The sequence below is a fragment of the Coffea eugenioides genome, chromosome 11, assembly GCF_003713205.1.
Source record: "Coffea eugenioides isolate CCC68of chromosome 11, Ceug_1.0, whole genome shotgun sequence".
Taxonomy (NCBI): Eukaryota; Viridiplantae; Streptophyta; class Magnoliopsida; order Gentianales; family Rubiaceae; genus Coffea; species Coffea eugenioides.
Genome location: NC_040045.1, coordinates 38,458,873 through 38,471,806, shown reverse-complemented (window position 1 = coordinate 38,471,806; position 12,934 = coordinate 38,458,873). Strand labels below are relative to the sequence as shown.

At 34.6% G+C, this 12,934-nt stretch overlaps 1 protein-coding gene and 1 non-coding gene across 2 annotated transcripts; one reads left to right on the top strand and one right to left on the bottom strand.

Annotated features, from left to right (window-relative positions):
• Window positions 1-6,143: 6,143 nt before the first annotated feature.
• Window positions 6,144-6,225, bottom strand: TRNAS-AGA. The gene has a single exon. It is a non-coding gene; the product is annotated as a tRNA-Ser (tRNA).
• A 3,842-nt stretch (window positions 6,226-10,067) lies between these two features.
• Window positions 10,068-11,246, top strand: LOC113753035 (10 kDa chaperonin, mitochondrial-like). The gene is made up of 3 exons (XM_027297110.1): window positions 10,068-10,315; window positions 10,751-10,890; window positions 11,005-11,246. Exons 1-3 carry the CDS (start codon window positions 10,211-10,213, stop codon window positions 11,051-11,053), a joined length of 294 nt encoding a protein of 97 aa, XP_027152911.1. The 5' UTR covers window positions 10,068-10,210; the 3' UTR covers window positions 11,054-11,246.
• Window positions 11,247-12,934: the final 1,688 nt, after the last annotated feature.

Below are 12,934 nucleotides of genomic sequence, written 5' to 3'. Positions count from 1 at the left end.
GTGTGTATAAATAGGTTATCTAAATGAGTTTTATTGGGTAACCTACCAAACTCAATTAATCCATTTATAATTGTCTTCACAATCACATCTATTTAGAATTGTCTTCAGCAATCCTAATTTCTTCGCTACCTTTGACCAAATGTAGCATCAAATAGTAGAGAACCTAATGAAAAGATGGGAGAATTTGTTAACTAGTTTTCAACTTAAAGATAAAGAATGACTATACACTTGGAGATTTTTCTATCCTTTTTTTTCATTTGTATTTTCTTGGTATTTAGTTTCAAGTTCATAAGTTGGTCAATCATTGTTTAATCTCTCTTTTTCATGGTTCCAAATCCTTTCCCTATTGCACAGCAAAAATATTCTTATTATTCAATCATTAAATAGCGTGTAATTTTACGATATAGTGCACGGATGAGAAAAAAATGATAATTCGACTTATTAGGCATTATAAGTAAATATTTAAAATTAATTATGGGTGCAAACTGCAAAGAGTGGTATAAATTGATAATTTAGTTTACAAAATGAATTTATATGAGTTGTAAAAAGTTAGAATAAATGGATTGTAAATGAGTAATTCGGTTATTCAACTCATTTTTTGACTTACCTATTTATACTTATCTAATTAAATGGGTATAAATGAGTTGACTCACTTATATCCATTACCTATTTTAACTCGTCCAAATATGGTCAAATCACTCATTTTAACACCTCTGCCGATAAGGAAGGTAAGTGAGATTTTATAAACTTTAGAGGGTGTTAAGTGATATTAAGAAAAACTTCAGGGGATGTCTTAAATGTGCTTCAGCCTTTCAGGAAAAAAGGGAAAAAAAATCATGTCTATTTACCTAATCCCGTTTGTATGGAAAACTAATAGTTGGTATGTTAGGCGCCATACGCGCGAACGACCGAAGTGCCAACACTAGTGACCAATTTAGCCTTCTTGAAAAGTAATGCTATATCCACACGCCTAGCTACATATAGAAATTATTTCATTCTAACCTTAGACTCAAGCAAATACAAACATACGGATATGGTTATAGAATTAAGAATTGAAAGGATACAAATATTCATTTATTGAGACGGTTGTCAGTTTAATTGTTTCAAATACAAAATGTACTGTTCTTTTTTTTTTTCAATATGTAAATCACTTTGAACACAAAGTAAATGTAAAACATAGCATTAAAATTATGTACTTGATACAATTTGAGAATATATATATAAATATATATATATACCTGCCCTAAATTCAAGTATATATGCCAATGTACCTTTTTTTTTTTTTTATTGTATAGGCGCTTAACTGAAATTGTCCATCAAATAGATTTTTAAGAAATTGAAAAGATACTTTTGCTTTATAACTTTAAGAAATAAATAGGTAGTGAAAAACCTTGTACTCCTTCTTAAGAGAAACTATTTTGCATCTTGATATATGCATATTTTGTCGGATAGTTATCAACAATCAAAGTATCCCCAGAAAAACAATTATGTGTATATATAGGTACATATACGCGTGCATAACTATGCATTAGACAGCAGTTTTGTACTTGATGTATAGCCGTATATGCCATCTGCCATATGTTCTTGTTGTTGAATATATACTCCAAAAGGTAATTGAAGAAAGGTTTTCTTAAAAGATGAACAAATACGTATATTGCCTCTAAAAAATTCGAAGAGCTAGCGTATTTAGTTCCAAAAGTTTTCCTCAAAAAACAACTCTCCTTGAAATAAACCAAGTAAAAGAAATACTTCGAAATAAATTTTAGCATACAAAAATATGAATCGAGAAAAGCTCATTTCAAGCAAATAAAAAGGAAGACGCAAATACATAATTCATTGTGTAGGAATTTTTCAAGAGATCAACTTATGTATACTCCTTCAACACATATCCTACTTTTTGTATACTTCATCTCGTGATTATCTGTTTTCATTGAAACAGACATCTAGTTTTGTCAAGCTGATAAGGAACTTTAGGGGTGATATTAGAAACTTTAGAGGCGCTAAGTAATATTAAGAGAAAACTAGATGATGTCTTAAATGTGCCTCAACCTTTAAGGAAAAAATAATTGAGCAAAATGGCCAACTGGGTACTGCAGAAAAAAAAAAAAGCCTAGTTTAATCCAGAATACCACATGACTTGGACCCATGATGTCCTGTTATTATTTGGAGTGCCCCAAATTTTATTTGTTTCCAAATTTGGCAGTATTGCAGTCGTACAATTATGCATGAATTCCCGAATGAATTCTGCCGTTTCCTGCATGATGAATATGTGTCTGCGGCTAATGGCTTTGGCCGGAAACAGATGGAAAGTTGATATGTTAGCCTGTAACTATCCCTACTTTTTCTGGAATTGTCTGAAAGAAAAAAAAAATGATTTGGGTTTTCTAATTTTTAATGATAGATGTAACGGGGTCAAGCACATATTGTCGTATGTTGTCCGCATATATTCCTTGCCAATGTGTTACTTTCTCAATTCATGATAATCCTTCTGAGAAATGACTCAGTTAACACCTACGAATGATAGATGTCCAATGTATAGAGAAGGTGGTCATGAAGATTGAGACTATGTTTACAAGTGAAGAGTTGCTTAAAGTACACGGATTTAGGTAATTAAGCTCTCATTCTCATGAGATTCTTTTCCCAAACAATTTGATTACCAATAATGTTGGTAATAGTATTTCTTTTTATCATATCCGGACTTTGACTAGCCTACCTCCTTGATGTAATCATACAAAAATCTTAACCTCTTAACCTATCTCCTTTAATCCAAACACATAAAAATGATATAATGTTGGGTCTTTTAAATCTCTCAAAGTTGCAAGAGGCAGTGCTGCATCTGAACATTTTCAGAGTATTTCATTCAAGAAAAAAAAATTGAACATTTTGAGAGAGAGAGAGAGAGTAAAAAAAAAAAGAAAAAGAAAAGAAGAACAAGAAGGACTTTCATCAATGATACTTAGTTACTTGAACCAAAAGGTGGGGAAAAAACATCAATAGTAGTTGGCTTATTGGAGATCAAGTAGTAAACTTTTGCACATTAACCATCTCTTGTAGTTCTAGAGGGGAACAAGGTTCTCTAATGTAGGATTAACTATTACGTAAAGTAGGTGGATAAAAGGTTTTCCACTTGGTACTTTACATTACCTTCAATTCCCTGTAAAGTATTTTTGATTAACCTAAAAAGTCTATATATTGAGGACATGGTATTGAACACAACTGTTGAAAAAGTCAAGGACCGTGGAAAGTAGAGGGAGCAAAGAAGATCAAAGCCAATACAATGATTACTTTGTTCGAGTTCAGAAGAAGAAAGAATCCAATGTAAGACAAAAAGAAGGGATAGAAAAGCAGAATGCAAAAGAAGAGAAAGGATTATGATTCTGATTTCTGAGAATGCATATCTTCAAAACTAGTTGCACTATTCTAGCCACTCAGCTTCTTAAAATGGCCCACCAGCTTGGTTCTTATGTGCATTCACCACACAGCTAGATGGTGCATTTTTTGCTTTCGGTTCCAAGGCAAGGACCCTTTGGATATTCAACCTCCATAGATGTGAAGACCAAAATGCTTCTAGGGGTTTTCCCCCACCCTGGCAGTACATAACAAGTAAAAGGGCTTCTATTTTCACTTGTTACAAGAAATGAAATACATGAACCAACAACCCTAAGGGAAACAAATGGATTTAGAGCATGTAGTGTTGATGTTTTGATACAGTAGCGTGATTGTTGTATGTTTTATGAAAGAGTTGTGTAGATTAATAACATGTTATAGCATGCATAAATTTAGTTTATGTATACTAATTAGATATATATAGTACAATTATGGGCCTATTTGGAACCTCAGGTTTTTTGCAAGTTTGTATGATACTAGTTTTTTAACAACTTTTGCTACAGGAAATCCCAAAAAACTTATCAAAGTTTTTAATTTACACACTTCAAAATATCTAATACACAACACATTTCCCTTCAACTTTTCTTCTTTTTCCTCTCTCACCCAACCCACCACGTCCTCCGTCGCCAGCCACTACCTCCACTACCGCTCCCGGTGCCGGTCACCTATTCCGGCACCGGCTTTCCTCTTTTTTTTTTCTCTCCCTTTCCCTCACCCCCTCTCCTCCTCTCCTCCCCTCCCATTACTCTGGAGGGGAGGGTGGCAGGGAAGGGGAGGAGAGGGGAGAGAAAAAAAAAAAATAATAATAAAAATCCATGGCTTCCATTACTCTGGTGTCGGAGTGCGAGGGGGAGGGGTAAGGAGAGGGAGAGAGGGAGAGGGAGAGGGAGAAGAGGGGGAGAGAAAGGAAAAAAAAAAATTTTCCATAGTTGCTGGGCCACCAGATCGCAACTAGGGGAAGGGGGAGGGTGGCGGGAAAGGTGGAGGAGAGTGGGGAGAGAAAAGGCAAAAGAAAAAATCCATGGCTGCAAGTTCTCATGGCTGCTGAGGGCGACGGGGATAGGGGAGGAGAGGGAGAGGGAGAAGAGCGGGAGAGAAAAAGGGAAAAAAAAATTTTCCCATGGCTATTGGTTTTTGCTAGTCGAGGCAGAGGTGCCGGGGGAGAAGAAGAAGAGAGGAAAGAAAAGAAAAAAGAAAGAAAGAAAGAAAGAAAGAAAAAGAAAGAAAAAAATTTTTCATCCTAAAAATTTTTCTTATAACTTCTACAGTAATTTACAGTAAAATTTTAGATAAACACCCAAAAAACTCACCTTCCAAACGAGGCCTATGTCTGTAAGCGTACATCAAAGTTTGAAGAAAATACAATAATCACATTATTTAGATTAAATAAACTTACCTAGATTATGATCCTCTTCAATTGATTCTGTCCAATTCAATGTTATTCTTGCTGCTTCTACTTAAATTTGTACGACTTAGATGTGGTGGTGACCGGTAAACTAGTTATTTGAGTGGACAAAATTTACACCTACATCGAAAGTTTCAAATTACACAAGAAGTTGATAGACTAGAGAGGCCCTGATCCAACTTACCTGCTCAATCGCCACTGCCCATCCTCGTTCGGAGAGCCCTCATGTGGCTTGCCTAGGCCATTAATGATCATCAATGCGTTTCATTCATCATTCTATTGATCATGCCCCGTCAAGGAGCATATTGATTTCGCCATTGGGCCTTTGGTTCAGTGGTCATCCCAAGCCTTCTAAGGTTTGGTGATGCAAAGAGGTTCTGGGTTCGAACCCTGCCTCCCTCAAAAATTTGTCACAATTTGTGACGGTCTTCTTTGGCCATCTTCGATGGAGTTTCTACTCACATCGAGTCCCCTCCCCCTCCCCCCTAGAATAGGCTAGTTTAGGTTATAGGAATCCTATCGTTTCGACAAAAAAAAAAGAAAAAAAAAAGGAGCATATTGATTTCAATACACATTCAAGTGGTACTCAATTGAAGGTTTCTTTGCATTTTTTTTTTTTTATAAGTGAGAGGACATGAATTCAAATTGCTTGTTAACGCTTATATCAATCAAAACTCGACTTGAAATCGGTCAACATCGAGTTCAACTTGAACTCGAGCCAGTCAAGTCAAACTCGAGCACAGAGAAACTCAACTCGTTAGTTCACGAACTGTTCAATTATATATATATATATATATATATATATATATATATAGTATTTTAATAATGAAATTATATATTTTATTATTTATTAAGAAAAATTATTATTTTATTTATTTTTAAATAAAAATATTTATTTCTTAATTTTTAAATTCGAGTAGGCTTGAGTTCGAGCTCAATAAAATTGGGTTGAAACTTGATTCGATTACGTCAAAATTCGATTCGACTCGACTTATTGGCAACCCTAATTCATTACTATTACTTAAAATCCCTCACACCTTGTTATCCAACCCAACCCTCTCCTTCTTTCAATTCTCTTGAGAGTAGAGAATCATGCAACAATCATCTTTTTTTTTTTCCTAATAAAATGCATGATTGCAACACTTACTTCCAATTAAAAATGTCAGAGTAATTTTAAACGGTTTTGCGGCCCCTCCTTAACTTTTCGCAATGATTCTCCTTCAAATGTTTATATCCGTAATTTGCTACAAAATTTGTTCAAAATCAGAAAAATAAGAGAAACTTTCTTTAGAATTTATAGCTTTCAAAAAAGCTATTAACACTTAAAATGTAGAACAGCAATCCTTTAACCCGTGGGCGGCAGGATTCGAACCTGCGCGGGCAGAGCCCACATGATTTCTAGTCATGCCCGATAACCACTCCGGCACGCCCACTTGGATGACTGTTCGCTCTCAACTAACTTGCCTATCTGGTATATCTCTCGATTTTGATCACTAAGGGCCCATAAGAATATAAATTATGGCAAGTGCCAAGAGTGGAGGGATCTATTTGCATCTTCGTATCTTCAAAAGAAAAAAGAGATGAATCTGCACATCCACTCTAGTCACATCTGACCAACAAATATGAGAGCACTAAAGTTGAAGATAAAGCTAAAAAGATTTTTTTTTTTTTTTTTTAAAAAAAGACAATGTTGATTTAACGGCAGTAAAGCAATGTTGAACATTACTTCACATGTGCATTTATCAGCTAAAATATGAAAGGACCTCTAAATTTGTAGATCAGTACTTATCTCAAGCTGATGGACAAAGATTTCAGTGGCCGGAAACTTTTTTTTTTTTTGGGGGTGGTGGATGTTATTGCAAGTGGCTGAAACTTTTTTTAAAAAAAAAAAATTAATGACAACAACAATTTTAGTATTTTTCACCCTCATAATAATGTAGAAAAAGTATTCATTAAAAAAAAGAAAAAAAAAAAAAGGGTTCTATGCATGCGCGCATCGCTTGTGCTAGTAACCTAGCAGTAATAAACCAAAATTAGAGAGCAGGAAAAGCTAGTAGGGGTGATAATTAGTGCATGGTAAATTAAGGATCATAGTCTCGAGTTGAACATGCTAAATTTGCAAGCTTCTATAAAACCTCCAATAGATTAGGAGTTTAATTACATGCAAATGATACATATCCAGTTTTAAGGGTCGGGTTCGATAATCTGTGGTGATGAGTTTGTTGTAATTAGTTCTCACATGATACGGTCGACCTTTTGAAACCCTAAACCTATTATTAAAAGTATAGGATCACCAGTCATCTCTCACACTTGAGAAGTCAGATAGAAGTTTGATCAAATGGTCAACCAATTCCTCAAGTAACTTCTAGAATTGAAAAAGAATAACGTGCATGGTTGCAATGGTTAGGAAGAATACATGAAATGCATGCATTATCGCTACCATATTTCTTTCTTTTAGTGGCCTGACAAAAAATGTGGCACAAATCGGATTTAGTCTTAGGGTTCGGACATCACTAGCTAGGCATTGGACTCACTTGCTACTTGAAATTTCAAACCAGAATGATGAATTCCTTGGACGGGGAAAGGCATCTAGTTGACTTAGTTGCACTCCAAAGATGTCGTTCATGCAATTTAGAACTAAGGGAAATGCTGATACATCCAGGCATCTTCATAACTAGCAAAAGTATGTAGTTCATGAGCACTAGAATCTTCCCAAGAACTTGTGTGAAAGAATAATCATTGCGTATGGAAATGAAGGACGAAATTACCTTTCTTTAATGTTATTGGTTTTGATGCCTTGATTGTTTTTACGAATCAAAATATCAATTAATGATTCATGTTTCTTAATTTAGTCATTTTCTGGACCAATATTTGCATCAAAATTTTATGCGGATGAACTACTCTTTTTTCCGCATAAATTAAAGTTGGCCGAGGTCATGGAACAATTCTTTGTTCGGTATACATCAATCTCCTATTTATGCCAACCTCAAGAATTGGGAAGTCCGTTTAGAAGACACCAAGTTTTTCTGCACCCTATTCTTCTAAGAATATGCTTGTGACGGTCCAAGTTTCCAACTTTTTAGTTGCGTTTCTTGAACTACCTTTGGTTTTCAAATACAAGCCATATGCTCGTAGCATGGCATGAAGAGGTAATTGAGGACAAAAAAGATGATTGCATGAGCAAGTGGTCCAAAGAATGTCAACCAGATTTCAAAAGCAGATAGGATTTGATCAGACCATTTTTCCCTAGTATCTGTAAGGAAGTGGTGGGAGGTCAAATATTGTGGCTCTCCATGTCTTGGTGTTAAATCACCCTTTTTCTTAAGAGTGTTAATGTGGTTGTTAAGATAATGTTTTAAGTGGTTGTCAATTTTGATCTGATAAAAATGACTAGTAACTAAAGTTTAAAGTTTCTTATCTTATTGCTTGCTTTTGTTAAAGTGCAAATTTTCTTGTGACAAATGAACGGCTACTCTTTCAAAGTGTTTAAAGTATACTCATCAAATATGCATAACAACTTACAAACCACAACCATCGAATAAACACATTGAAAATATGTGTGTGGGCTTGAGAGAATAACAACAAAACCATAAAGTGTTGATTAAATGATGTGATTTCTTAGCTAGAAATGACAAATGATTCATGGCCAAAACTCCAAAGGATGCTAGTCATATTCAGCTTATAGTTTGATGGAAGTTAATTTTCTTCATTTTTTTTAAAAAGAAACAATGGATGTTGATATGATAGACACGTATTTTGTTCACTATGGAGAAAGTGCAAGGTGTTGTAGAATAATTATTGTACGTGAGGATGATTAGTTTTAGTGCGCATAACTTGACTAGCCATCACCTAACCATCAAAGTAAAAATAAAAAGTGTAATAAATGAAGCATGTGTGTTTAGATAGTAAAATTATCCCAAATATTATTTTGCTTGTATGAGAAACATGATTTTTAATTAATTTTTTATCTTTCCAGCCACATTTTTATTTTACATACATTATTTCACAAAAAATGCTATAATAATTATTCTAAATAATATTTTAAATAAACTCCTATCAAATAATGCTACTTGATTAATTTTCATTAAGAGAAGTGCTTAGCATACTAAATTTTCAAGGATTTTCCTAAAGAGTGCTTGAAGGGCACACGTGCAGTGTACACAATTTAATACATAAATACACACTCAAATTCATTAGTTTTGTGCTCCAAACAAAAAGATTGTAAAAATGGAAATGTCCCACAGAGAGATCAAAAGGGCAAAAAATTTGCTCCGAAAAAAGGAAAAAATATTTAAGAAAAGAAGATTAACTCTGAAGTCGACTGACATAGAAGAGTTCGCAAAGGATTGGCAAAAATAAGTTCTTGGACTATGTTGCTTCATTTGGGTTTACCAATGACCCAAAGATTCGTGTTCTCACAATCTAAAATTGGCCCACAAAGGTCACCTACACGGCTACACCGCCTCACTAAACTGATCTACTTGTTTAAGAAAGCAATCCAATGCCAATGATGTATTTTTTTAAGTATAAGTGGGAGGGTTCGAATTCAATATCTCTTATTTACACTTCTTTCTTTCAAATCATTCAATCCATCCCTCCTCCAACCCAACGATGTATTGTCATTTCCAAAGTTTAAAAGTTTTTATTAAACTTGGTTTACTTTGAAATGTTTTATTTCTCTTAATTCTTCAAGAAGCCAAAAAAAAATAAAAATATCAGCAAAATAGCAATTGGTGTAGTAAATAGTAAAATCAGAAAAACATGTAATTTATTGATTAAATAAATTCTCACGAATGTCACAACACATATACATTTTTTTTACAACAAAATAGTACATTTTTTTTACAACAAAATAGTTTCACGCTACAAATCTGTACTAATAGTAGAAAATACATCAAATATGCAACAAATACAAATAAAAAAATAACACATACAACAATTGTGAAAAATCAAACAAAAATAGCACTATGAAACTCCAAAAACCTTCCAACATCAAAAGAATTACCAAAACCCTACATCACAAATACATTAATGGCCAACGTTTCATCAAATTCCCAATAATTAGAGCATCATAGGAATTATAATAAAGTTTTCTCAAAGAAATAATTAAACAAAATATTCACCTACTCTTGGATGAAGGCCATCGTCGTGAAGCCCAACTCAAATGTATATGAGCCCAACCAACCAAGAGTCATCCGCACTCATAATTCGGTACTTCACAGCAGCTGCAATGGCAAAAACCCATAAACCCATATAAAACCCTAAACCCCTCTCCAAGAAGCCTAGAACCTTCTACTACTCACTGAAATCCTTCTACCCGTTTCTTTATCAAAGCCCTCCTCACTTCTGTGATCTTCTACCCATTCCCATATATCCAAAAACCAAAATTTCTGCAGCATTTTTTTTTGTAAGCCAAAAATGGCCAGGCGTTTAATCCCAACTCTCAACAGAGTTCTGATTGAGAAGCTTGTCCAACCCTCCAAAACCACTGCTGGTATTCTTCTCCCAGAAAAATCCGCCAAGGTGAGCAAAAACAGCACCGTATGAATTTGATTTTTTCTGTCATTTGCTTGATGATTCTTTTTTTTTTTTGGTTTCAATGGAAAGCTTGTTGTTTATTTTGTTAAATGTTTGTTGAAATTTTTTTTTGATAAGGGGTATTCAATTTTACAAAAAAAAACGTTTGCTTTCATTGTAGAGTAGTTTCTCTGTCAATATTTTGATGATTCTGTTTGGGTTTTTGATGGGTTCGATGCAGTGGTAATTCTTTCCCTTTTGTTGTCAAACAGCTGATTTTTTTCCTTTTTCTTAAACTGGTTTTGGTTAAGGTGACTTGTCATTCCAGTATGCATTTTTTGGTCATATTTTAGATATTGTTGTTATTTTTTATCAGTACGGGGAAAATTGCTGATTTTTCCGGGTTTTTTTTGGATGGGTTGTGTTTGGAATTTGTTACAGCTTAACTCAGGAAAAGTGGTGGCAGTGGGGCCAGGGTTGAAGGATAAGGCAGGAAATACAATTCCAGTAGCTGTTAAAGAAGGTGATACAGTGCTTTTGCCTGAATATGGTGGCACTCAGGTCAAATTGGGTGAAAAAGAGTGAGTCCCATTTTTTTGTGTTATTTTTTCTTCTTTCATTTGAATGAAAGAAATTTTGAGTTTTGTTCACCTGTTTATATATCTTTTTTTTCTGGTTTTGTGTGGTGTGTGCAGGTATCATTTGTATAGGGATGAGGATATCTTGGGGATACTTCATGATTGATTAGTGAAGGATTAATAAATCTGGATTGATTGAGGTTACTTAATGAGCTAAGAAGATTGTGTGTCTGAGATTACTTTTTTCAAGTGTAACTCTAGTCATGTGATTGGTGGAAACTACCATGTTACTTTGATCATTGATCCAGTGATTAATTGGAGGACCTTTGATTCCACTGCTCTATGCTTGCTTTTCTTTATGAGTTTGATCTTTGCTTACTTTTTTTTTTAAGTTTATATCAAAGTTTGTCTCTCTTTTTTGTGCATTATGCTATATATTGGGTGCATTAATGAAAGATTCCGCATTAGCTGTTTACATTATGCTAGTGATTGAGTACTTGATAATGGTTGAAGTCAGAGGTGTATATTTGGCTTGTTTTGTAGAATGTTTGTTCTTACTGAACTGGTATATCTAAACAAAATTTGCTGTTATTTAGCTTTTATTGAAAAAATAGTACAACGGGAGGGGTGGTATCTGGGACAAAATTTAATGTTTGACCTATGATGAGCAACTAAGGTCGTGGTCATATTAATGAAGATTGAGTTTTGTAATTCGTCTGTTTCCTCTTGTGCGTTGATTGATAGGCCAGTAATAACGTCACTGAAGAACATTTTTTGTAGGAAGCAACAGAATAACAATATGAGAAATATAGGATGATTTTGGATGGCAGAGAAAGTTCCTCCTTACCAATCAAAAAAAGAAAAATGCGCCCTCTTACAAACTCTTCTAGTGTATGAATTGAGCCGTGAAAGTTAAACGTTGTGGACAGATGGTACTTGCCCATTTTTTTGCCCTTACTTGTGTTCTTTAATGGTTATATGGAACAGCACAACTTGAAACCAAATTATAGTGGATGTAAATTAGGCCAAGGAGTAGTGAAGTTGACATGAGGGTTGGGAAAATGAATCCTGGAACATCTTGTCAAGGGTGATGTTGCCTCTCTTCTTGCTAATTGATTTGGTGAAACCAGGTTTGAATGTGTGGAGGAGTGACATGGAGAAGTAATGATTTTCTCAATTGCTAGTGACATGGAGAAGCTTGAGTGACTTTAAATGGATAATTGCCACTGCCAGAAAAAGCAGTGGAGTAAAAATATGGGAAAAAAAAAGTCAGAGGAAGATCATTCTCTACCACTATGTTTTCTTGATGAAGTACATGGGCATATCTTCTACTTGCACTAGTATTAGGTTTTGGTTGTGGTTATGGAACTCAGTAGTTAGCTAATAGTTCCTCCATCTTGCACTATTCCTGAATTTGAGAACCTGCTATAAATTTGTGACACTGGAATCAGTTCTGTTGTTGAAAATTTCACACTTTGGTGATTGATTTTAAAATTTGGGAGTCCTGCCATCTCAGATTTGGCTACTGCAGTTGGATCTTAAGATGCAAAATGTAAAGATTGTTAGTTTAACTTTATGTTGTGCTTGGATGGCCATTTTTGTGAAAAAATATCACTTTGGGTTTTGGTTGAAAGATTAGAAAACATGTTTGGATTGAATGTAGGTACTCTGGGGAGAAAATGTTTTGTCCTTCTAGTTCTGGGGGCAAGTGGGGGGCAGAAATCTGTTTAGATCCAGAATGTCAATGCCTCCATAATTTCCCTGTTTACAGACCTATTTCTGCCGCCTGTTTGGCACGATTCCTCCATTTTCTTTGTTGGTTTGTTTAACATGTCAAACCATTTTCTTCCTGATTGTTAAAGGGGGCATTTAGACACTGCGTGACATGAGGCGAAATGTATGTAAGAAGAAATGGAAATGGAAATTGTTTGTTGATCTGGGCACACGTCTGACCACTTGTTGTATAATCCGCATCCTCCTCATGTGACTGCTTTCTTTTTGTCTATTGAGTGATTATCAAACAATAAATTATGATTTAGCATTTGTT

Bases quoted from the DNA above. Each gene is read 5' to 3' on its own strand.
- LOC113753035 (XM_027297110.1), top strand. From the start codon at position 10,211: ATGGCCAGGCGTTTAATCCCAACTCTCAACAGAGTTCTGATTGAGAAG. The intron at 10,316-10,750 runs GTGAGCAAAAAC...AATTTGTTACAG, and splicing joins TCCCAGAAAAATCCGCCAAG to CTTAACTCAGGAAAAGTGGT. The intron at 10,891-11,004 runs GTGAGTCCCATT...TGGTGTGTGCAG, and splicing joins GTCAAATTGGGTGAAAAAGA to GTATCATTTGTATAGGGATG.